General features: G+C 43.0%; 2 protein-coding genes and 1 long non-coding RNA gene across 6 annotated transcripts in view; 2 read left to right on the top strand and 1 right to left on the bottom strand.

The window, feature by feature from the left end:
* Positions 1 to 8,222, bottom strand: part of MSL2 (MSL complex subunit 2) — a 28,410-nt gene extending 20,188 nt beyond the window's left edge. For 2 of the 4 annotated variants that reach the window (XR_014156991.1, XM_081863515.1), the window contains exon 1: positions 7,929 to 8,222. Coding sequence is in view for 1 of the 4 variants with exons in the window: in XM_081863515.1 (XP_081719641.1) it covers positions 7,929 to 8,073 (145 nt within the window). In the remaining 3 variants the exon portion in view is untranslated. Of the gene's footprint in view, positions 1 to 7; positions 111 to 1,261; positions 1,471 to 7,928 lie in introns of those variants that run through there. The other 2 variants (XM_081863517.1, XM_081863516.1) reach the window with 2 other exon arrangements.
* Positions 8,223 to 8,409: 187 nt separating this feature from the next.
* Positions 8,410 to 20,388, top strand: LOC309342718. The gene is made up of 4 exons (XR_014156992.1): positions 8,410 to 9,281; positions 11,139 to 11,231; positions 18,650 to 19,433; positions 19,493 to 20,388. It is a non-coding gene; the product is annotated as an uncharacterized lncRNA (long non-coding RNA).
* Positions 20,389 to 24,964: 4,576 nt separating this feature from the next.
* STAG1 (STAG1 cohesin complex component) overlaps positions 24,965 to 26,185 on the top strand; it is a 107,297-nt gene continuing 106,076 nt past the window's right edge. The window contains exon 1 of the mRNA XM_081863497.1: positions 24,965 to 25,170. The gene's annotated coding sequence lies outside the window, so the exon portion shown is untranslated. The remainder of the gene's footprint in view (positions 25,171 to 26,185) is intronic.

The following is a 26,185-nucleotide window of genomic DNA, read 5'->3' on the forward strand; positions in this document are numbered from 1 at the left end:
CCCATACCTGCTGTCAGTTAGGCATGGTTTTCAGGAAATGGCCTCACAAGCCAATAGCACCCCTGCTAGGTCTAATCTGGCTACCAGGTTGAAGGTTCCCCATCACTGACCTAAAAGCAGACTGAAGGAATGATGTGCTAAATTGTTCACTGTACAATGATGTGCTAAATTGTACCCGAATCAAAGTTAAGTTGGAACTTTAATAAAAAGCTGAAAGCATATAAATCAAGTGAGGACACCAGACTCTTTCTGGCCCAAAACATACATTTCTCAGGGCCTTCCTCAGAGGAAGCTGTGAGCATAGCAGCATTCCACACAAAGAGGAGAAAGGGATTTGAGACTGCCATCACTATGATCTGAGCACTTATACATACTGAGGAGCTGACTTGCGAGAGAATTCCTAAAAAGGGTAGCAGGAGGGGAACTAATGGAAAGTGAGGAAGTGAGAGAAATGGAGCTGGCAACTGTTAAGGAAAAGCAGTCTTAACATCGGTAGTAAGATTCAGTGCAGGACAATCACATTTAGTATCAAGCATCTCCTAAAAATATATTATATAGTTTTCTATGCAGATTCTAATTCTGGTTGTAAAAATGATCCTTATTCTGGTTATAAAATTTGAGTCCTGAATAAGAGCATTTTATAAAGTTGAGACTGGAAAAAGTCAAGTTGGAAAAAATGTGAGAGCCGCAAGCCTAGCAGACAGGGAAAGTGAAGATCTAGGAGTTAAGGTAGGCACCCTTCAGACTTGCCTTATCAACTTTGATTTTTTACTAGAATCCTAAGAGCCACCAATTGGATCCATTTGCAAAAGATATATACTTAGAACGAAAATATTCTGAGTTCAAGTTTGTTTTGAGTACCAAAACTGAATTCAGCTCACAATCCTATGCAATAATTGATTCTAATTACCCCACCACTCGATTTTTCTTCATTTCAGCAGTATAATTTGGGGGGTCATTTTGCTGTTGCCATTGTTAAATGACAGAGTCAGAAATCCTTACCAATCTACTGTGTCATCCAAATATTTTACAGTAGATCTGGATTTACCTTCTGCCTACTCTGGCAGTACAGAAATCCCCCTCTCAATTGCTGCTCAAGGGACTATTTTGTTTTGAAGCCTTCAGCAGACACTGACCAACCATGCAATAAAAGATGGATTTTCCTCTAAAACTACAGGAGCTTGTATTTTTTAAACAAATACAATATTGATGGAAAATATCGCACCATATCTTACATCACATGAAACAAAAGGAAAGCTACCTATTATGCATGCAATCCCCCTAATTGCTCATACAGTATTGTTTTCTTTTAGCTTGAAGTTTTACAGATTCCAGGCTTTGTTAAAAACTGATACCAATGTGAGAACATCGACTTCCTCAAACACCACTTTAAAACTTCTCTAGAGCACTAAACTTTCCTCCATTTGCCCCATTTGATTGAAACAGACCCACCAATAAACCTCCTTGTGCAGGATAATGTGACATTATGAAGTTATAGCACTGCTGCAACTAACACAATGGGTTTTGCAGCATGATTGAACTGTCATGTTTGCGTAGCCATGTATTGTAACAATGTAACAATTGATGCTACATCACCACAAAATTGTCATTGTTGCATCTATGACACTGAAAGGTTAATAAGCAAGGGAATAGCAGTCACTAGGTTAATTAGGATCCTCCCCAACGTCTGAGGTCACATTTCCACTCACAGGGGGGGAAAAGGTGTCATATCTACTACATTCAATGAACAGCCCTTGACACAAATTTGACACTGCCCTCCTCTCACACATTGCAGCACAGGATTCCAACCAGTTCATTTAGCAACCACAACACAGAACCAGCAGTATATGAGGTGCATGAGATCTGGGGATCAAGATGCCCAACATGTGCCTACATCACTCTGCCCTTGCACATATAATATGCAGTAGATTAAGTGTTATGGTGCAGCTCCACATAGACCATATTACTCTAAATCCTAGAATATATTTTAGGCAATTGTCTCTAATCTTCCATTCTGTGTAAAAGTTTTTTCTCAGTCACCAATTGAACCAAACTCTCAAGAACAAAATAAGTAGACCACCAGTTTTTTTTAAAGACATCACAAATTAACCATGTATTCACTTAGAAACAAAGCTATGTTCATATGCTGCAAATCAGGCAACTGACACACTGGTCCTGTTCACATGTCACAATAAACAGTTAAATCATGGCTTATTGTGAAGGGTAAGCTAAGAACAAACCTTAGCTTTTAGTTGCGGCTTATTTGGAGAGACACAAACCATGAATTCTTGTTCACATGTAATGTTAATCTAAGCCTTGTGGTTTGTTTCTGCAGCAGGGTTTCCATTGTTGCACTGGATTCCTCTGTTGTGCAACACTGTATACAACCTCATAATTCCAAATATAAAATATTGCCCTTTGAGTGCTAAACAAATAAGTTCTCTCCCCTACAGGAGGACATACAGTTGTACCAAATGACAAACAAAACTGTTCATTTCACAGAGAGCACATTCTTTGATTCTGTTTTATTAAAATTTATATCCTGCTTAATCAATGTGTGTTTCTGTAACAATAATAGCCTTTGAAATTTGGTTCTAACATGCCATCAATTCCATTCACCTTACATTTTAAACTGCATCCAAATCTCCATGACATACCATGCATCCTAGGCAGAGACCTATGGATTAGCACTTCCTGAACCCGTGTTTGAGGTGATGATTTGCAGAAGAGTCATTATTTCATCTTGGACTTTGTTCAGTACCAGGTTAACTATCATAAAAATACTGTTTGTGTATGAACAGTCATTGTAAACTAGGGAAGAGCTGGTATTCAACACATTTTTTTACCCATCAGTCCCAAGCAGAGGGTCTTCTCAGTAGTGGTGCCCTCCCTTTGGAACACCGTCCCATCAGATGTCAAGGAGATAAATAACTATGCAAATTTTAGAAGACACCCAAAAGCAGCCCTGTATTGGGAGGTTTTTAAGGTTTGATGTTTTATTATGTTTTTTATGTGTTAGAAGCCACCCCCAGTGGCTGAGGCAACCCAGTAAGATGGGTGAGGTTTAAATATATTATTATTATTAAGCAATTATGGCTACGCTATCATACAAATTATCAGTTCTTCCAGTTCTAAGAATTATGTCTAATTTAATTTCATTAATAAAAATCAATGTATTTCTATTTACTACCAGAATGTCCAGCTCCAACACAAATACCTTTCCTTACTAGTGTTTCCAACTTAATTACTTTGAAACCATCTGGAACAAAAGGGAAAATGTGTTAACAGACTTGAAAAAGGAGATACCTGGGAACTTTCTTATTGGCAGCAGGCCCAGTCCCAGTGGCCACTCACTTGGGGTCCCTTCCAACTCTACAACTCTATGATTCTAGGAGAACCAAAACACCCCAAATTGTTATTCTTATGTCCAATAGCAAAGGTAAGGTCAGGACCCTCCAGTCTATGGGCCAAATGTGGTCCCTCGGTCCCATCTATCAGGTCCTCAATCCTGACCCTTTGCCACTGGCATGGACTAGAAGGATTAACAAGAAGCTATGTTTAACATAGTGAGCATTACTGCAAGTATATAGCAGTTAAAACTGCCCTTTTAAAGCAACCACAATAAAAGGAGACCACATAGGATTTCGACCAACAGTGAAAAGCACGATCCAGGTAAACTTGATCCTGTCAGCAACATCAAACAGAATGTTCATACTGATTCCAAAATTGAAGCATTTAAAGTTTAGCAATCCTACAGTGGATAGGGAATAAAATTTACTTTCAGAAAAGACCACAGAGCATTTGGTGTACAATGGAAAAAGTAATTTTCTAAAATCAAATTCAAGCCAGCTGTTTCTGCATCAAGCAATGGAGTAACAGAATCTCAGTAAATCAAAATACACCATGTATTAACGACTAAACAACAACAACATTCCAGTCGGGGTGGAGCTACCTGCCCTAGCACAGGGAGTGGCGCGGGGACAGAGCTAGCCGGTCCATGGAGGCAGGGCTAGCCGCCTAGCCGCCCCACGCAGAGAGCGTGGGAGGGGCACCGCTAACCGCCCGCCGGGATAGGGGGGGTGGCGCTGCTAGCTGCCCACGCAGCAAGCATGGGGGGATGGCATGGCGATGTCACCCACCCTCACGGCTGACACCCAGTGCGTACCACACACCCCGCACCCACCTTCCTTCGCCAGTGATTCCAGTCAGGGTTATTGCTAACCTACATTGGTCTGAGTCTTGTGCTTTTACAGTCATACCTCGGGTTGAAGTTGCTTCAGGTTTAGCGTTTTCGGGTTGCGCTCCGCGGCGACCCAGAAGTAACAGAACACGTTACTTCCGGGTTTCGCCGCTCGCTCAGACGCTCAAAATGACGACACGCGCATGCGCAGAAGCGGTGAATCGCAACCTGCGCACGCACAGACACGGGTTGCATTCACTTCAGGATATGAACGGGGCTCTGAAACGGATCCCATTCACATCCAGAGGTACCATTGTATATTCGTTTCCAGTAGGTTTGTGCCAGCAAGAGCACCTGAACCCACAGAAACAACAAACTGGATGTCTGGAAGGGTTTTTCTTGCTCTCAGATCAATTTCTCTTTGCTCTCTGGCATCTACCAAAAGTTTAAACATGCCCCTCCCCCTCCCATCTCATTGGTCACTCTCCCTTCCCTTCTCAAGCTATCCACAATATGATGGAACAGTGAACTGTGGTGAATGTGCCATCGTGGCACAAAAATAAGGCTCCATTGCAAGAATCATTGTAATTTTAAAAGATATGCCCTTTGGAGAACTAGAGAGCTCAATTGGTTAGAGCATGATGCCAAGGTTGCAGGTTCAAGCCCCATATGAGACTACTGCATATTCCTGCATTGCAGGGGATTAGACTAGATGATCCTCAGGGTCCCTTCCAACTCCACGATTCTATATTCCACGCAACACTGATTCTATGATTCTATGTTGGCATCTGTCTGTCTCAAAAGACAATGGAGTGTGACTCCAGGGATGACGTCAAACCACTGCATTATTAGCAGTGAAGTGACCTCCCCAGGCGCAAGCCTGGGCAGTGTGTATGGAGGTCCTGGGCTCCCCAGACAAGACCCCCATCTAGGCCTCACTGATGTGGTCCAAAGAAAAGAAAAGCAATAAGTTTGGCACCAGCTTGGCTGCAGGAGTTGCCAGAAGGAGGCATACAAAACACCATCCAACTGTCTTATTAGAGACTCCACTCTGGATTTGTGTATTGTTTACTTCTTAGCCTTTTCTTCTCCCAAAGATATCCCTATGAAACATCATTAAATTACAGCCGATATTGGTTTCTACTGATTGCACTGTAAAAACCAACTATCTAGTGCTTGCCAGAGCTACCATGGGACATGGATTTGTTCTGAAGATCTCCATTTTGTACCATGGTGGCAGTGACAAGCCTTGGATCTGTGTAGGCCCTTCTTCATGTGCCTCCACCATGAGCGGTCTGGAGGGTGGCAGCACAAGAATGGGCCTTTTTCCGGTGGTTCCCTGTTTGTGGAATGCTCTCCCCAGTGAGGTTCACCTGGTACCTTCATTATAGACCTTTAGGCACCAGGCAAAAACATTCCTCTTTAACCAGGCCTTTGACTGATTGACATCCAATGCGCTTTTAAAATGTGTTGGGGGGGTATTCTTTTTTGTTTTTGTTTTTATTTTGATTATGTATTTTGTGTTCTTACATTGTGATTTTATCTTGTGAACCGCTCTGAGACCTGCAGGTATATTTACAGATTTTAATAATAATAATAATAATAATAATAATAATAATAATAATATAGATCAATCCAAGGAGACATATATCATCCAACATTTGATGGTGTCCTAGGGGAAGTTCCATGTAAAAATCATGAAAATACAAGAGGATCTGTTTTTAATCCAATTTCCATGTTTTCTCTTTTTCCATGCCCCACAGCAGCTATTTTGAGACTAGTGCCCACAAAATTCTCTCAGGATTCCACATACCCACAAGTCCAAAGGGTTTAGGATCACTGACCCATGTGCTAGCTTTGTCAGATTTTTCACCAATGTATCAGTTGTGTCAAATGCCAGCCCTATCACAAGGTTGAATCAGTTGCCTCAGGTACAAAGAGTTCCATGGACATAATGAAAAGGACAGGTATTTAACCATATAGGGTGAAATCCAACATAGCATTATGGCAATCATTCTGCCAGTGCAATTATTTCTGCTCGTGCAACAAAATGTTCTTCCCCCCTCTCCTCCCACCACACAACCCTGAAACCTACTCTAGGTGTTCCAACCCTCTGGAGCAAAAGGGGGGGGGGAGGCAGGGATTGCCACAACACAAGCATAAATCCTTGCACTGACAGGACAGGTTAGTAGAAAATCACCCATATTATTCCCCTTTCACAACAGAGTTTAAACACAGAACTTATGTTAAACTTTGTTTAATTCAATGTAAACCAATGGCTTTAATAGAATGCTTGATCATAGCAATAAGAAATGGATGTGTTGACTAAGTTTTGGGAATGACAAGTTATGCACTGCAGAGGACTAGGAACTACCTGAATTCTCTGCCTGAGATGCCATGGTGCCTCGAGTCAGCTCCATTCACTTATTCACTGGAGATGAACTTCAGAAGTTATGTTTTATTTTAAATTAATACCTTCAACGTAATTGATAATTCTTTTTTTTTAAAGGAATATGTGAATGAAGAGCTAAGGACCTGACACAGTCTAAAATTTGTTCCCTCTTGCAAAAAGCAATCTCACAAACTCTGTTCTAAATGGTAGCAGTTAAAATATTTAACCTATTTCTGCTAATTTTAAGATGCAATGACCAGAAGTTATCAGTACATTGATAAAGAGTGATTACAGAATATGTTACAATGTCCCTATGCAATTTAAGACTGTTTACATTTTTTGAAGTCTGTACTCCTATGCTCAACCTTACAATGCAGCTTGTTCAATACTCTGGTTAGAGTGTTTCTTCACACGAACGTCTGTTATCCAACTACCAAAACAAACTGAACACCATCAGTACAGGGATGACCTTACCCCTTCCTCCCAGTATACAACATTTTCCCTCAAGCTCTACTGCCTTGTTCACCAACTCAGCGACCATTATATATATATATATATATATATATATATATATATATATATAGCACTTCAAATGTGTTGCTACACAAAGCAAACACACTTTACATATTTAGCTTCCCAAATGCACTACTGCCAAAACTTTTAACTTCACAGAGTAACAGACCGACTATACACATATGCAAAACATTCTCATCCTCAGTCTAAACTTATGCCACACTAAAAGTGTTCGCCTGATATCTTATGCACGCCTACTTGGGAGTACAGGACCATAATAAAGCTTACTTTCAAGTAAGCATACACAGTTGGTCTTTAAGGTGTTAGGAAAAAAAAGTTTGCCCTAACAAATCAACATAGGCTATTCCGCTTGAGCGAACAGGCGAAGTATGGAACCCCATTAGGAAGAGTTATAAAAAGATCAAAGTTTTCAGAAGCCCATCTCGTCCACAGAGCGGCAAAGGAGGGACATGTGACTCGGGTTCTTGTTGTGGTCTGGGTCCCCCTCCTTCGCGGGGTGTCCCTGTCAGTGACAGCATTTACTCAAGGAGCCGGCAAGCCCATTTCCCGGTCAGTTCCAAGGAGACCGGGCGGCGGGGGGAGCGCGGAGAGGGGTCTTTCACAACTCTCGGGCGGGAAGAGCGAGTCGCCCGGCGGGGCGCGCGCGCCTCTCGGCTGCCAAGCGAGGTTTCCCCGAAAAGGCGGCGGAGGCTTTGCTCCCTGCCCATTTCCAAGTGGGTGTAGCGAGTGAGGCGAGCCCGAGCCAAAGGGACGGACGGAGGGAGGGAAAAGGAGGGTGCCGGCTCGCCCGCGGCCCAGAACAATAGAAAGCGCCTCACTCACCGCACACACAGCAAGAGAGCGACTGCCGGAAGTAGGGCAGCAGCTTGCCGATCTCGGCCAGGCACTGCGGGTCCTCTCCGGGGCCGTAGTTGAGCACCAGACGACTGGCGGAGATGTACAGGGCTGTAGCATTCACCGGGTTCATCGCAGACGCTGAGGCCGACGGCTCCGGGCTGAGAAGAAAGCGCGGCTCCGCGCCCGGGCAGGGCAGGCAGGCCGAGGGGCGGCTGCGCTCCTAGCCCCGCATCGAAGCGCCCTCCTCACAGCCAGGGCCGGAGCCGGGGCCTGCTCCTCCTCCTCCGCCGCCGCCGCCGCCTCCCCGCCGCCACCTCCCCCGCCGCAGCTCCTCTTCGCGCCGAGCGGCGGCGGCCCAGGCGGCTACTCCAGGCGGCCGCCCATGCCGGCCTTGCTCGCTCGCCCTCCCGGGGCGCCTCAGGCGGAGGGGAGGCCCCGCATGCGGGGGAGGGGCCGAGGCAGGATCCGCGAACCCAGCGCGCAGGGCGACGGCCCGGGCCCGGCTCTGGTAGGGGCGGGGGGGGGGGAGGCGCCTCCGCCCGGAGTTTCAGCGCCGCCGCATCACCGCGCGGCTCCCAGGGCCTCCTCCGTGGGGCCAACGGCTTCGCTACTCCCAGCCGTTCTCGGCGTCAGAACCATCCACCGCACCCCCCCAGCCCCAACGTCAATAGCAACCGTTAGATCCAACCGTCACTGCGTAGCCATCACCGCGGCCGCCTGGGTTCGCCACTGCGCATGCGCGGCCATTCCCTCTCTCTTTCCCTCTCTCTCAGCACACCCACCCCCTTCGCGTCTCGTCGGGCGCCCGAGCCGTCTTTCCCAAGCGAGCTGGGCGGGGCTCGGGAGGCGCTGAGCGAGCCCGACCAAGGCCCAGTGTCTTCCTTAAAGCCGGTTAGCGGTAGCGCTGCCCCCGAGAGAGACGCGGCGATCGGGGACGTCATCCTCTCACCATTATCAAAACAACGCTCAGCGGCCCTGCACGCTCCTTACGCCAGGGCTTGGCGGAGCTTCCTCAGCGAACGCAGAACCTGTTTTGAATCTCGGCGCCCAGGTTGGGACGCGCGAAGGACGGCGAGGGAAGTCTCTGAGCGCCCACAGAGTGTAGTTGGCCCGTCGCCGCCGCCGCGAAACTCGTAGGCAGACGCGGCCTCCCTGGGCGGGCTCGTTATTTTAGTAAGGAAAAGCACTGCCGGAATAACCAGATTGGCCTTCTCTAAATACTGTAACCCAAAACAACCTCGCCACTTGCACAGTTAATGAATACAGTACTATACTCTCCAAGTAAAAACACAAAAAATTGCAGCCCTTCAACAGGACCCGGTGCACGTTCACTCAGAAGTAAGTTCCGCTGAGTTTAAGGGGATTTACTCGCAAGTAACTGAAAAGCCTTGTTGGGCAACACCTTTATTAGAACCAAACAAAATCCCACAAAATCGTGGCATGCTTCGAATCTCCCCAAACTCTTAAATTATTCAATTTGTTGCGCAAAGCAGAAAAATGGGAGGAGGGGGAATAAAGGTTAAAAAATCAGGCCAACTGTCAGCTTGGATTATTGTTTTTAAATTTAGAATAATCACTTTGGGGCACAATCCAGTCTACCATAGTCATCACCCATCTGCAGAATATTCCCATAGATGCAGTAGAACAGATTGCCATAGATGAACGGAATGCTATGTGAAGGCAGAAGATTTTAAAGTGTTAGGAACTGCCCTGGAATCCATTTTGAAGGGTGGCATATTAATATAATAAATAGATTCAACAGGAGGACTGTACATTTCCAAAATTGCCAGCCAGCCAGCTGTTTATCTCCCCTCAGTATCCATTGTACTGCTCATTGAGTGGAGAAAAGTAACTGGCTGGGAATGTGGGTGGTATACCCAGACCTCCCTTAAAAGTTCTTTGGCAGTCTTCCTCAAGAAGCAGTGATAAAACACAGCTTGTGCCCCCAAATCCTTTAGCTTCCTACCCAGAACCTTGGAAATCTGTTCAAGATTTCTTCTGATTGCAGCATTGGCTCACAAATGGATTGGCAATAGATTTCAGTCAGTGGGTTTTATGAGTTTAATCAACCTCTCCATATCTTGAACACATATTCCAGGAAGGCAGTATACCTCCTGAGATGATATATCAGGTCTGCACACAACTGCTTCTGACCCATTACTTGGTGGACTTAGAAGTTTCACTGGCTACATATAACTTGTGCTCTAACCTGTGTTGCTTAGTATATTCAGCTTGTCTGACAGAGTAACAACCCTATCCTGCTGTGCCATTTGATCCTTGCCTGTCCTTGTTATGAAGTGAAAATGGTGAGAACCTTGGGGAAATGTGAGCATATCATATTGGAATATATGATAGCAAGGGATGTAAAAACTGAGCATAGTCAGATATATACACTAGACTCAGAAAATCAGTATCAAAAAGCTCAATATCAAAAATCGATGTCAGAAATGTTGGATAGGAGCAATGACTATAAATTCTGAAGGTGTTCCAGAGGTACGACAAATTTTGAAGGCACGTTCAAGAAGTATTCTAATGGAAGGGAAAATTGGAGACATCTAACGAAGCCTATGTGACTTTATAGGCCTACAGGGAGTTCTCTGATGACCTGGGGCAAAAACAAACAAACCCCAACATATATAGGAAATGAAAGTCTAGGAGAAATGCGGAAGACCGCTGTAATTTCGAGGAGTTAGATGATATGTCTCTTTCCCTTTTACATCCCCAGTTTAATATTTGCCTATTCATGACAGTATAATTTGTTTTTCACACACCTGTGTTAGGAGTTTCCTGGGTCTCCTGTGTTCCAAGTGCTGATTGGCTAGTAGGGAGGATACCCAGTTGCAGTGAATTGGGTTGGAGACTCTCAGCTACTCCGCATTAGTCACACCCAGTGCCCCGGGCTAACCAGGTGCCTGCTAACCAGGTGCAATCAATCAAATCAAAGTTGGCTATAAAAGCTGTAGGCTGAAGGGACTCAGGGAGCTTCTTCATAGATGGAGGTACCAGATGCTGTAAGACTGGCCAGGGTCTCTCTTGCTGCTTTATCTGGAGCTCCGGGCAGCTGAAGGGGAGATTGTGTGTGACTTCTGTCTGGTATGCTATAATTTGTGTTTTGTATGCCTGCTGCTATTTGTTAACCTTATGCAAAGAAATCATTACTTATTCTTTATCCACTGGTGTGCTTATTGGCTCCAGATCCAGAAAGAACCCTACCCTTGGCAGAACAGAAAGGAGGAACATATAATCAAGGATGAATAGCCTGAACCTGTAAGGATGATGTCGGATATGGTATGTCATGTGCTGGCTTGGTTTCCTTGTCGTTGGAATATAAAACGGGGGATTTGGAGGAGATGGAATTTCCCTCAGGGCCAACCCTAGTTGTTCATATTAAGGCAGAAGCCCGTATGCAAAACGAGCCCACTGAGTAACTTCCAGTCTGAGGAGGTCATCTTGGCTGTATTTTTCTGCAGGCCCAGATCACAGAGCCTCAGTTTTCACAGCCATTGCCCACCCTGGACAACCATTAGCAGTAGTGGGAGCAACAGAAGCAGCAGCAATACTATATGCTTATGATAATACTTTATTCTCTTGTTAATTATGCCTGTTTGAATGTTCATTTCGTATTTGAACTTGCTTTAGTAATGTTATCTTTTGAAATGTTTCAGATATTTTTGGTCAAGTTTGCCACGTTAATAATAATAATAATAAATATTTATACCCTGCCCATCTGGTGGGGTTTCCCCAGCCACTCTAGGTGGCTAACACGTTTAAGTGTGCAGTCCGTAATGGGCCTCCTTTGTAATGTTTTATTTTGACTGTAATGATTATATTTGACTTTCTTCAGTTATGTTTTATTCTGGATTGTTTTTGGGATTTTTTGCCAATTGTTTATTTTCCTTAATTTTAAACAAATTGTCACCAAATTAATATAAATTCAATACAAATTTAAAAACTAACCCCCCCAAAATGTCCCCTCTATTTTCCACCCTCGTTTGCTGCTCTTAACAAAATAACTATTATTTCAAAATGCATTCATCCCTTCTCCCTACACATCACCTGTTCAATTACCAATTTCTGCTATGGCTTTTATACATTGTCATAGCCTGTCCTCAAAATAGTTGAGTAGAGTAAATCTTCCATCTATCTATAATAGTCGCTCATCAATTTTCAAACATTTCCTTCTGATACCTCTTGAGTAACACTTTGTCTGAGAAAAACAGATATTGCTTCCTCCCAGACAACATACACACATTCCTCCTTAACATGGCCCTGAACATTGCTGCCTGACATCTGTCCCCAGTAATCAACTCACCTGCACGGGTGTGGCATGCAAAGGCTGAAAATGAAACCCCTAAATATATAATAAACATTCTCCCCCATTAACACTGCCGATCTCCCAGCATCACCCATCCTTCACATTTCACCAAATTTAATCCTCAATTTTACATACAACCATCTCATTAATAAACAATCACAACCCATCTCTCTTCTGTCTGAAAGTCTCAGAAGCTGTCAGGTTGGTATACACTGCGGTCCATCCTGTCCCTTTCACTGTTCTTTTTTCAAGCTTCGGGGGGGGGGGGGGCTGATGTAATCGCAACAAAATCCAGATCTCCTCTCCATCCTCCCCCCTAAACTAATAAATCTTTCTGCAGTCCATCCTGCCGATCCTCAGTTCCATTACATCCAACTCCGCAGTTTATTCTCTTCTCAGTGCCTAACAAACAGTCAATCCAGTTGTTACCCATTTTTCTTCTTTACTATTTTCATTTCACAATATGAAGTTCCAAGGGGTGGTCAAAATCTCTCAAAAGTCCCTCAAGGTTGTTACTCTCCATCTTCTTTCAGGCAAAGTCCTTAGTTATAAAATAAATTAATTGTGAAGAGGTATCTTTAAAGTCCACTTGTCCTGAAAACTTTGCATTCCATTGCTTTAGATAAAAAAAAATGACTTAAAATATTGCCTCCCCTCCGCTCCTTCCACCGTTCAAGCAAAGCAAAAATTAGCGTCTTTCATTCTTTCCAAACCTTTCCAAACAGATGATTTTCTCCTCCAGCATAAATCAGGATCTTTTCAGCGAGGCGCCTCTTGTCCCAAATTCAAAGGTGTTCCACAGCTTTCATCACTAGCTTGCTTGGGCTGTCCTTGGATGGAGCCATTGAGCCCAGTGCCCTTACCTTTTTGTCTGGGAGACAGGGATTTCCATCCCCGCTCACAAACAAAGAAAAGGCACTAATGGATGACCGTGGGTCTTGCCCTTTCAATACCCTCAAAAGGTTAGGGGAGACATGCCCCTTACCCCCCCCATTAATCTCTGTCTGGGACCCCCTCCTGGGTGCCAGAGCTCCGGGTTTGCTGCAAACAGGAAGTCTTATTCTGGATTCTTTTAGTTGATGTTTTTATGTGTTGCAAACCACTGAGATTTTTTTCTTAAACATATAAAGTAGAATAGACGATGATGATGATGTTTCCTCCTCTGACTTGAAGAACTCCAGCTTGGAAGCCTAGTAGAAGCACAGTCTCCCCTTTCCGTCAGAGGTGACAACTGCTAAAGCAGACTGGACCCCTTTAAAATATATATATATATATATATAATTTTTATGAATTTCAACATGCCAATTATTATACAATCCACAGAACTTCACATCTTATAAAATCTTTTTGGACTTCCATCAGCACCTCTGATGATCCACCATTTTTATCATTTTTTCTGCATTTCTTAAATTCCTATTGCCTTTAATTATCTTAAATCACAATCCACCTGTTTAACCATTTTTGCAGTTATTCAAATAATTTACCTCACAAAACTTCTTGCAAACCTACAAACGTAATCTGGTCATTACAATTACTTTTCAAATAGTCCGTAAATTTACACCAGTCTTCTGTGAATCTCTGGTCCCGCAGGTTTCGAATTCTTCTGGTTAGTTTATCCAATTCTGCATAGTCCATCAATTTCATCCTCCATTCTTCTTTTGTCGGTAATTCTTCTTGCTTCCATTTTTGTGCCAATAATATTCTTGCTGCCGTCACTGCATATAAAAACAACTTACAATCCTTTCTGTTTATGTCATCCCCTACAATGCCAAGTAAAAATGCTTCTGGTTTCTTAATAAATGTATATTTCAACATTTCTTTCATCTCATTATATATCATCTCCCTGAAGTTTTTCACCTTTTTACATTCCCACCACATATGATAAAATATTCCCTCTTTTTCTTTGCATTTCCAACATTTATTGCTAACTTTATACATTTTAGCTAATTTATCGGGTGTAATATACCATCTATACATCATTTTCATCACATTTAAACCTTCATTCCATAGTTTTCCCCAATCATTCAACTGTATATTATACCCAATATCTTTGGCCCAATGAATCATTACCGACTTTACCTCCTCATAAACTGCAGGAGGCAGTGGAAGACAGAAGTGCCTGGCGTGCTCTGGTCCATGGGGTCACGAAGATTCGGACACGACTAAACGACTAAACAATAACAAACCTCCTCATCCTTCAAATGCCATTCAAGCAGCAATTTTATACATTTTGGACAAAATTTTTCTATTTATTACTTAATATCTCTACTTCAAACTTTGATTTATTATCATCAAATCCTTTTTCTTTAAAATCCTGTTTAAACATTTCATTGACCTGGCGGTAGTGGAGCCAATCATTCACATATTCTTTAATTTCTTCATATAGCTTCATCTTCCACTTACTCCCATCATTTTGTATTAATTCCCCATAAGTTATCCAATTCCCACCCATATTGATCCTTTTCACACTCATTGCTTCTAATGGAGATAACCAATGCGGCGTTTTACATTCCAGTAGGTTTTGATACCTATCCCATATTTCTATTAGAGATCTTCGAAATATGTGGTTTCCAGATCCTTTATGGACTTTTGTTTTGTTATACCATAAATATGCGTGCCAACCAAATCTATTATCATAACCTTTCAGATCTAACAATTCTGTATTTTCTAATAACATCCATTCTTTTAACCAACAGAGACAAGATACTTCATAATACAATTTCAAATCTGGCAGGGCGAAGCCTTCTCTTTCTTTAACATCTGTTAACAACTTATATTGTATTCTTGGCTTCTTTCCCTGCCAGATATATCTTGAAATTGCTTTTTGCCACCCTTTAAAAATTGTTGCCCCCTTGATTATTGGAATTGACTGAAACAAAAATAACATCTTTGGTAGCACATTCATTTTGATAAAAGAAATCCTTCCCCAAAATGACAATTTCATCCTTCCCCATATTTCCAAGTCTCTTTTAATTCCATTCCACACCAGTGTATAATTATTTTGAAAAAGATCAATATTTTTAGGCGTTAAGCAAATAACTAAATATTTAACTTTTTTACTCCTTCTATGCCCATTTGTTGTTGCAGTACTTCCACCGAGTCCTGTTTCATATTTTTAACGATCATTTTGGTTTTGGTTTTGTTCAATTTAAAACTGCCACTTGCCCAAACTGTTCTAATATTCCTTTAACACTTGTAACTGGATCTTCTATTGTTAGTACCAAGTCATCGGCAAAGGCTTTCACTTTATACTCATTCTGAACAACTGAAATTCCTTTTATTGTTTCATTTCTCCTTATTGTCCGTAGAAAGACTTCCAGTACCGATATGAATAATAATGGTGATATTGGATACCTTTGTCTTGTACCTTTCGTAATATCAATACTTTCTGTTACTATATCATTTACAATCAGTTTTGCTCTCTGTTCTGAATATATAGCTTTTAATTCTTGTAAGAAGAATTGTCCAGTGTCCATTAATTCCAAATTCTTTAACATGAACTCCCAAGATATATTATCAAAGGCCTTTTCCGCATCCACAAAAATTAACACCGCTTGCTTTTCATTTCTGGCAGTCAGATATTCAATTATATTAACTATATTTCTTATGTTGTCTTTCATCTGTCTGCCAGGTAAAAAGCCTGCTTGGTCCTTATGAATTATCTCATTCAATATCTTTTTCAATCTATTTGCCAGTATGCTTGCAAATAGTTTGTAATCATTATTTAACAGCGAAATCGGCCTATAGTTCTTTACTTGTGTTAAATCCGAATCTTGTTTTGGTATTAATGTAATATATGCTTCTTTCCATGTTTCTGGTAATTCTCCTTTTCTTAATATATTGTTCAACACTTCTTTCAACGGTACAAGTAGGGCATATTTCATTTCTTTATAATATTTTGCTGTGAATCCATCCGGTCCTGGTGCCTTTCCACTTTTTAGTTCTTTTATAGCAGCTTTAATTTATTCTGTTTCAATTAAGTCATTCAGTCTGTCTTTCTTTTCTGTCGGAATTTTTTGCACCTCTTTCTGTCGCAAGAAATCTTTACATCATTCTCTCCAGCTCTTTTATATAAATGTCTATAGAAATTTACGAATCCTTTTCTAATTTCTTTCAGGTTATCTACTTCCTTTCCTTCCACTACAATCTTATTAATTGTATTCTGTTTCTTTATCTTTTTGATCTGCCATGCCAGCCACTTTCCAGATTTGTTAGCATATTCAAAGTTACTTTGTCTCATTCTTTTAATATTCCATTCTACTTCTCGGTTTATTATAATTGCAAATTGACTTTGCAAGATTTTAATATTCTGATTTATTTTCACATTATTTGGGTTTTTAACTAATTTTTTCTCATTTTCCATTATTTGTTTTAGTATTTCTTTCTTGCCTTTTTCTCTGAATATATTTCTAATACTGTTTTGCTGTATAAAGAAGCCTCTCATTACTGCTTTGCTAGCATCTCATACCACACTTGTTTTTGTTCCTTTATTACTATATTATTCACAAAATAATCCATCAGAGTCTTCTGTGCTTTCTCATTTATTTTTTGATCATCCAATAAGTTCTCATTTAGTCTCCATCGAAAAGTTTTTTCCTCCATTTCTTTTATTTCACATTTTATTGCATTAAGATCCAAAAGTATTTTTGGTTGTATTTCTATTTTTGTCACTCTCGGTGTTAACTCGCTGGATATCCAAATATAGTCTATTCTTGACATTGATTGATTTGGTTCTGAGAAATAAGTAAATTGTTTTTCTAATGGGTGTCTTAATCGCCAAACATCTATCAAATTACAGTTCTCAATCATTAAAAAAAAAGTCTTAGGTAGTTTCCCTTCTTTTGATTTTCCTCTTGATCTCAACCTATCCATTTCCATCGAAACCACTCCATTCATGTCACCCTTTATTATGATTTCCTGATCCACAAATTCAAATAATTTTTCTTCTAAATCTTTATAAAATTCAGTTTTACTTCCATCTGGTGCATACACTCCGACTATTATCAATTTTTCACCTTGCCATGTGACTTGTACCGCAATTATCCTACCTTCTTCATCTTTAAATATTTGCCGAGCCTCAAATTTATTTTTTATATACAAAACCACTCCTTATTTCCTGCTTCTGTCTAATGAAACAAATTCATTTCCCAATTTTTTATTAATCAATACTCTTCTATGTTTTCTTGCCACATGAGTTTCTTGTAAACAAATAATGTCCAAATTCCTTTTTTTAAGGAAATGTCCAATTTTATGTATTTTCTTTTTATCATTCATTCCATTAACATTCCATATCCATAATTTCAGTGCCATTTTGTGCTCCCTTTACCAATAAGAATGTAAAAGTCTTAAACTTGCCTTTTTTCCTCTTCTTCTTCTTCTTTACTATCTATTTCTTCTTCTTCCAATCCTGCCGGTCCTGCTGCTCCTGCCACAATTGCTACCTCCCCTTTTCCCAACTCTTTGTATCTTCTCAAAAATGTATGTGCTTCATCAGCTCTTGTAAACTTAAACTTTCCCCCTTTATAGTGAAAGGAGATACCTTCTGGAAATCCCCACATAAATTCAATTCCATTTTTTCCGTAATGCCTGTCTCAATGTTTTGTAATGGTCACGTTTTTTCAATAAACAAAGTGGGACGTCTTTAAAAATGATTATAAAAGCTCAGCCTTTTTTCTCTGTTTTTCTGTAAAATCAAATTCTTCATTTCTCTATCTTTAAATATAATCAAACAATCTCCTGGAAATTAAATATAATCAAACAATCTCCTGGAAATTTCTTTGCTAAAAGCATTCTGAATTGTCTTTCTGATATCTCCCACTTCCATACTTAACCATTGTGCAATCTCCAATGTTAGCCTCTCCAGAATATTCTCCCCTTGTACTTCAGGCACAGATCTCAATCTCAAATTTGATTCTCTTTACCTCAATTCATTCAATCCATGTTGGAGTAGAAGGACTTTGATTTTTTTTTTATTTTATGGTGCCGGACTGTGTTCCCTGGGAAAGATTAGCTTTGTTTTTACTTTTGGAGATTTATGGCTCTGCTGCTTTGGTGAATATATATATTTCTCTCTCTCCCTTTTTTCTCTTTTTTCTTTCTCCTTTTCCCCTTTTTCTCTCCTGTTTTCTTTTTACTTTTTCTGAATTTGTTTTTAGGAATAATGGATTAAAATTTTGTGTATGTGGTTTTGTTGGAACTTTGATTAAAGGATTGGATTGGCCAGGCAGGTGGTGGAAGAAATTTATTTATTTATTTATTTATTTATTTATTTTATTTCTTTCTGTCCCTTATTGTGGTTTTTAGATTTTGTCTCCCTGATTGTATTTTTTTGTTGCTCTTCTTTTTAATACTATCATTATTATTTGTTTATCCCATTTGACTATTTTATTAGGATACTACAATGGATTAGCCAAACAAGAGGCAGAAAAAGCTCCTTTCCTTTTTTAGTGGTTTACTTTGAAGAAATTTGGTGTCCCAAAGATTGCTAATATAGTGGATTGGCCAATCAAGAGGCAGAAGGGTGTTAAGTTAAATTTGTGGGTGATACTTAGTGGCACGAAAAGAGAAATAATGTCTCAAACACCGAAAAAAACAGGAGAAGGTGGGACATCTTTGGAAAGAAGAGGATCAAAACAAGATATTGAATTTAAGGGAGACATTTTAAAAATGTTTACAGAAATTAAAAAAAATATTAAACAACGTGAGAAGAATTTGGAGACAAGATTAGAATCGATGGATAAAAAATATGACATGACAGTTAATGAATTGAAGGGACAGATGAAGGAAATAACAAAAAGAACACAAAACCTGGAAGAAGAAATGAAACGAATAAAACAGGAAGTAAAGGAAATAAGGAAGGAGCAAGAAAGGGTTAAGGGAGAAGTTGCAGAAATTAAGAAGACACAAGAAGAATTATGGGATGCGATTGCTGGACTCCTTTAAATTAGGAGGTTTCTTTCACAAGAGGCAGAGCTAACTACTCAAAGCTGCAGCTCTTATTTAAGGTTCAGTGTGAGGTTGACTGATACTGAAACATTTGAGTTCTGCTCTAGTGGAGTCTCCAGCCAGAACCCTGCATAGAACTGTCCAGGGAGCTGTTAAATCTTGAAGTCTAGCCCCACCCTGCCCAAACCTAAACTCTTACCTTGAGTCAGAAACTCTGTAAAACTGAGGTTGTTCTTGTTACAGAACCATTTTTTTAGTCCAGTTGTGTGTGAAGGAAGCCCCCTGGCAGCAGAGAATTAGGTGTGCTGCAAGCATAAATTGCACAACCGATGGTGGAGAATACAGCCCTGCAAGGCCAGCTCCAGGCAGCCCATACTGCTGCGACCTCCAGTCCAACTCAAATACCTCCTAGGAGAAAGTGTCTCATTAGCCTCCCAGACAAAATTGTTGAGAACCCAATTAATGTTTCTTAGCTTTTTGGTCCAATTGCCTTCCAGCTGATGGATTTTCTGGCAGACCAAATGGGAACCTGTTTTGCCTGCCATATGTGTTGGAGCCTTGCCTGCTTCCTTAATGATTATGCCACCTTCCTTGTGAAATTTAAATGGGCATTTGAAGAGCCACATCAGAAAGCACCCAGTTGGTGGATCTGCCCTTTATGCCAGGGAATGGAGTTTGTGCTTGACTGTGTCAAGTACTGCCCAGCACCTAGAGTAGAATGAGGCAGCCCTCACTGATCAATTTCAGGAGGGCTTAGGGGGATCACATTCAGGATGAATTTACTTAGATTGATGTACCTACACACAGCAGTGAGTTGGGGGGTCACAGCATTCTCTTTCTGAGTAGTTGACTATTGCTGTCATGGGTAATGTGTGTGTGTGGGGGGGTATTATAGCATTGTTATAGGGATGTTGTGAAGTGCCTGTTGTGGTACAGGTATGTTTGCTTTTGGTTTCTGCTGTTATTGTATTGTTGACCTGCTGAGTGTGCATAGGATCTTAGTCCAGGTATAGTGGCAAAGGGTCAGACTGTTACACTTTTGAGGAATCTGTTAGTGTTTTTAAGAAAGCAAGTCTCAGTTCAGTGGAACTTACTCTCAAGTAAGTGTGCCTAGGATTGCAGTCTTGAATGTGTGATTTCTCCCTACCCCAAAGCACACTGGAAATAAAAAATATTATTGTAAATTGTGCACACACACACATACGTTTGTTGCTACTTATTATACCAGGTAGTTGCCCTTTGGTTTGTCAAATTGCAAGAAAATTAATGTAAATGAATGTATTTAGATAACAAAAGCTGCAGAAGAGGGCAACATTGTGAGGGTGCGATCCCAAACCCTAGGTATATCACATCCTAACCTCTCCCAGCTGGTCTATCACTCTCACCCCACCCACAAGTCAAACTGGCTTTAAATCAGTATAAATTATTCACCTCAGTGTATCTACTTATGCCAGCTGCTAGTTTAAATTAAGCCAGCACAAGGTATACCAGTGTAGAGAGCAAAAGGGAGTATATCAAGGGTGGGAATGAATGTACTGGGGGAAGTGAGAGGGGTAAACAGAGTGATGCTACAGGCTAACTCAGTTCATTCACTGGTCCTGCTACAGATCTCAGTGAAACTAAATTCATACTTTCATTCCACTACCACCCCCAACCTTGGCCAGAAGCCAGTAGGACACGGCTAAAGTTTCACAAGATACATGCCAGTATCAGCAGATGTTCTGCTAGTTGGGGCATTTATTTGAGGCATTTTTACTCTGCTGTCAGTTGAAATTGATCCCAGAATAGCTTAAAGGTAAAGGGACCCCTGACTGTTAGGTCGTCGTGGCCGACTCTGGGGTTGTGGTGCTGATCTCGCTTTATTGGCCGAGGGAGCCGGCGTACAGCTTCCGGGTCATGTAGCCAGCATGACTAAGCCGCTTCTGTTGAACCAGAGCAGCACACAGAAATGCCGTTTACCTTCCCACCGCAGCGGTACCTATTTATCTACTTGCACTTTGATGTGCTTTCGAACTGCTAGGTTGGCAGGACCAGGGACCGAGCAACAGGAGCTCACCCCATCACGGGGATTCGAACCACCGACTTTCTGATCGGCAAGTCCTAGGCTCTGTGGTTTAACCCACAGCGCCACCCGCGTCCCCCAGAATAGCTTACCTATAAATAAAAACCAAGACACTCAGCTCTCAGGCAAGTGGTGGGGGCAACAAACTCAAACATCAGTTTTTATTGTGGAATGGCTGCTGTTTGCCAATGGTTAAGGAAGAGCCAAAGATAGCTAGTCTTTGAGAAGAACCAATGGAATAGCCCTGCTTCCCTTCTTTCCCTTTTCTGTAGAATGATGGTTCTAAAGAATGTATTAATCCATTTGCAGTGAACTGTTTCTCTTGGAATAATCTCTCTAGATTAATCTTTCTGTGCTACAATATGGGCATGCTGCTCCATCAGGTAAAAACAACATTCATTACTGTGCAAGTGGGCTTCCCCATCTTCTCACCTTGCTGTTGTAGGATGAATACATTCAGTCAATGGTATCTATTTCACTGGCAGAGATACATTTCACCGACAATTTATAAGGGAAATCTCTCAGTTCAAGTATAAACCTCTTAAATGTTTTTTAAACAAACAGCAAATAAAACAATTTGTTATGGCTCTATTGTATGCACCCCTGTCTTCAAATGGCGAGAGACTCCAGAGTTCCCAGCTCTTACCCAGGGTTCTGTTTTCTTGAAATGAAAGTCGCTGGAGATACTAATGTCTTCAGGATACGTCTTCAGGATATATGGTTTTATTTTATACATATATACAACCTGAACATAGGATGGAAGGGCTCACAGCATTAACACTCCAATACATCTTGATTCTCCATTAGGTTTCCAGGGATACCGCCTGCCTAAACCATGGTAAAGCCACTCTGTCTTCTCTCAGCATCAGCCCAATCTCACACACAAAACAGCACCCCTGGCTTATTTTTCTCCTTCCTAAAATGACAATGGTATTCAGTGAGGTGAGATGGGAAAAGGCCTACCCTTTGTAGGGATGGGAGAGGGCCTCAGGAAAGCCTCTGCCCTTCCTTGTTCTCCAGTTTCTTTGGAGGTTGTTGCCATCATGAAATATACCGTACTCTGAGTCGAGTGTGAATTTCATGCTCTTTATTCAGCTTGTTGTAGCAATGAATGAAACTTTCCCCAAAACATCTAGCTATATATACATTATTTACACAATATGCCCCATGTGATTGGCTAATTCCGGGCTGCTCCTACAGGCCAATCTGGTTGCTGATTCACTTCCTCCAGAAGCCTGATTGGCTGCTCCTGCAGGCCAGTCAGGTTGCTGATTCACTTCCACCTGGAGCTGGATTGGGTGGCAGCCTCGAAACACGAGACAAAACCAGAACCCCTGACCAAGGAACACCCCAGGCCACAACGCATACGTAGGCAGCTGGCATACCTTGAGGACTACGGATGAATGCTAACCTCGTGGGCAGGACTGGAACTTAGAGGGGAGGGGTGTTATGTACCGAGCTGAATTCTAGAACAATAGCATCCAGAATGCAGCAGTCTGATTGGTCCACAGGAGCCACCCAATCCAGCTCCAGATGGGCCTGTAGGAGCAGCCCGGAATTAGCCAAGCACACGGGGCCCATTGTGTAAATAATGTATATACTGTATAGCTAGATGTTTTGGGGAAAGTTTCATTCATTGCTACTACGAGCTGAATAAACAGCATGAAATTCACACTTGACTCTGAGTATATTTCACTGTGGTACTCCAGATGTTAGATTACAGCTGTTATCATTTCTGGCAATTGGTCATGCTGACTGTGGCTGATCAGATCTGAAGTTCTAACAACATTTTGAAGGTTACAGGTTAGCCTCCCTGATTTAAATAAGACTTTCAATTTGTTGTGAATAATACCTGAAGAGATTGGTCCAAGAGCAATCTATATAAAACACTTGCAAAGAGCAGTTCCATATTCTATGTGACAAATGTGTTTGCTGTATGTATACTGGTTTCCCACAGCAAACATGTAAAGTGGGGAAGACATCTTAATGTGAAAATGCATCTTTTAACAGCTGTGCATGTGCCAGAGTTCCTGACAACCTGCACTTTGTTTTTAAATGTACCAAGCAGTACAAGGAAAAAAGAAAGAGAAAAAATAGTTGACAACTGAGTCATACAAGCCCTACTTATTTTTCAGTAAATAATGTTTGGGACTCTGCTGGATCCACAGCTAGCTGAGCAACACAACCAATTGCTCACAGCAGCAGTATTTTTGTGACTGCCATTAGAGCACATGGTTATGTGATCAGAGAGAGAATCCCTTCCAGGGTGAAAGCTGTAGATTATACAAGGCTGTGCATGCTTCAAGGTTTGTGCCCCGCATCTTTATATGGTTACTGGATTGGAGTGTACAACAGTCAATTGTGGAGCAGCAAAATATATTGGACTGCCTCTAGTTGGGGCAATGTTGGGGATGGTGGCTAATGACATTGTGTAAGGGTGTCATGGGGCTGACAGGCATAGAATGTGCAGAGTAGATAATTCTATTTATTGTTAAAAGTTAGGGAAAGGCATGTCCACCAGTCTAATGTCTGCTGCAACAGAGGTTCTGCTGCTGACCTTGGCTTATGTATCTATCTCCTGCATCTGAACTGCACACAAACAGGTGTAGACTCCACCTGCATATAACCTGCTCCTCCCAGTCCCTTGCCTGGTCCTGGGAGACAATGGAGCAGCAGATGGAGGCAAGAGGAAGAGGTGTGTGGGAGCTCTTGATTCTACACCAGCCTGACCTATTTCTCGATCCTCACTATCCAATCCTCTGCTGTCCATGATTAGAGGAAAAACATATTCTAACAACTATTGTAAGTTACTGGAGGGGGGGGAAGACTAAATAAAATATGACCCTATTTACAGGCGATATTCTAACCGGGCTGCAGTATACAACATGCCAGGAGTGCTGTTATCAGTTCTATGTATCGTTTTAAATATCTCAATCTGAGGACAGAATATTGGGTTTTGATCATCACATAGCCTGAGTGATATACAGTAATTTGTTCTTAATCATTTCCCAGCCTTCGGTAGGTATATACATGTTCCCAAAATATCTTCTTTATTTCCTTGGTAGTTATTAGCTCAGTCACCTGGGACCATTTCTGATTCCCTCCCTCAAACCATACTTTTCATGACAACGTTTGAAATTAATGCGGGAAACTGCTAAAAATAGAAGTTCTTCAGTTGCACTTTAAACGAATAACGAAATGCCCTAAATATGGCTTTTGCTAGAAGAAACGATCGTAAATATTTAATTTCTCTGTGTGCATCCCGCGTTTCATGAACTGTAAATCACATTATAATAGCGATTAAAAATAAATAACACTCCGTCTGCGTTAAACGCTTTGGGCCTGTCATCCGCTTGCGCAGCCATAAAGCTGTCGGCTCCCTCTGCTGTTAAGCTCGCGAGCGGCAACACAGCTCGCAAACACTGGAGCGCTTCGGGGACGCGCCTTAACCCTACCCGGAGGCGCGCATAAAAATGGCGGAGAGGCCGCCCGACCAACCCCCTGCCAGGACGGAAGTGTCACGTAGACCACTTCCGTCCGGAGGTGGACTCACTGCGCGCGCAGACAAAAGGTGTACGGTGAGTGAACGGGGCCAGAAAAGTAGCGCGCACGCGCGCACATTTTCGCGCGAAAGCTGTTTTGGGCGCCTTCCCCGCCGGGCGGGGCCTGCTCGAGTAGTGTGCGGACGCGGCCGGCAGGAGGCGCGCTGGGTCTGGTTGGCGACGGCGGCGGCTGCGCCATTGGCGGGTAGGAAATGCCGCCAGATGGCGGTTTAGGATTGCGGCTCTACTGAGGTGCGGCCCCCGGCACCGCCGCTTGTTCGTTCCGGCCCGGCTTGGCCCCGGCCCGCCTGGACCCTTCTCCCGTGGCACCGTAGGATTCCCGGGGGCGCTGGCCCAGCTGAGGTAACGCAGTCAGCGCGGGCGGAGGGAGGGGGGCTCCGAGGCTGAGATCCAAGATGGAGGCGCGAGGGGCGGGGGCAGCGGGCCCGCTCTCTCTCTCGCTCTCCCGCTCGCGCTCTCTCCCTCGCTCGCTCACACTCTCGGGCCGGGCCAGCGGGCGGCAGCCAGAGCGAGAGCGGGGAGGGAGGGAGCGAGCGAGCGGGCGGGCGGCTCTCGCCCGAGGAGGTGGCTCCTCCCGGGTGGCGGCCCTCTTCCCCTCCCGGCTCGGCCCTTCGTTTCCCTCCCTGCGGGGCCGGGGTGACAATGGAAGGGCGGCGGCCCCACGGGGCGGCCTCGCCTCGCCGACCCCGCCAGTGGCTTCTCTGGGCCCGGAGCCCGCCGCTGTGCCCCCGCCCCCGCGCGGGGCCTGCCCGCCTTCCCTCCCGCCCTCCAGCGCGCTTTCCCCGGCTCGTTCTCGGCCGGGCGGCGGCGCTGAGCAAGCTCAGGGTCGACCGCGCTGCCCCCGCTTTCCGGGGCGGGGTGGGTTGTGTGCCACTGGCGACGCCGTGGATGAGGAGCCGGGAGAGGCAGAGGGCCCACATAGCGGGGACGCGGGGGTGGCGGCCGTGAAAACCGGCGGCGGGCGAGAACGCCAAGGCGGAAATGGGGAGGCCATTTGGGGGTAGCGCTGATCCCCGAGGGGGTTGGCCGAGGCGGAATCAGAGTAGATGCCTAAAATAGCGGGACTGAGTTGGACTGAGCCGTTGCGGGAGAGATCAAGTGTTAGCTTCTGGTTCTTGAGGAGGGAAGAGCTTTAGGGGCAGATTTCTGGTAAACGCTGGTCAATACTGTAGGGTGATGGGTTGACGCTGGGTACAAGTTGGAGGAAGTGGAGAGTGGCCACTTAGGATGTTTCGCTTTTTGGGAAGTGGAATAATTGGTTGGTAGGTGACCAAAGCAGTAAGCACCAAAAGTTCTGTTCTGGTGTTTAAGATCACCTTGGATCTTTGTGTTCCTGCCTCGTGACATAACTTCAGAA

Source organism: Podarcis erhardii, assembly GCF_964252035.2.
Source record: "Podarcis erhardii genome assembly, chromosome: 5".
Lineage (NCBI taxonomy): Eukaryota > Metazoa > Chordata > Lepidosauria > Squamata > Lacertidae > Podarcis > Podarcis erhardii.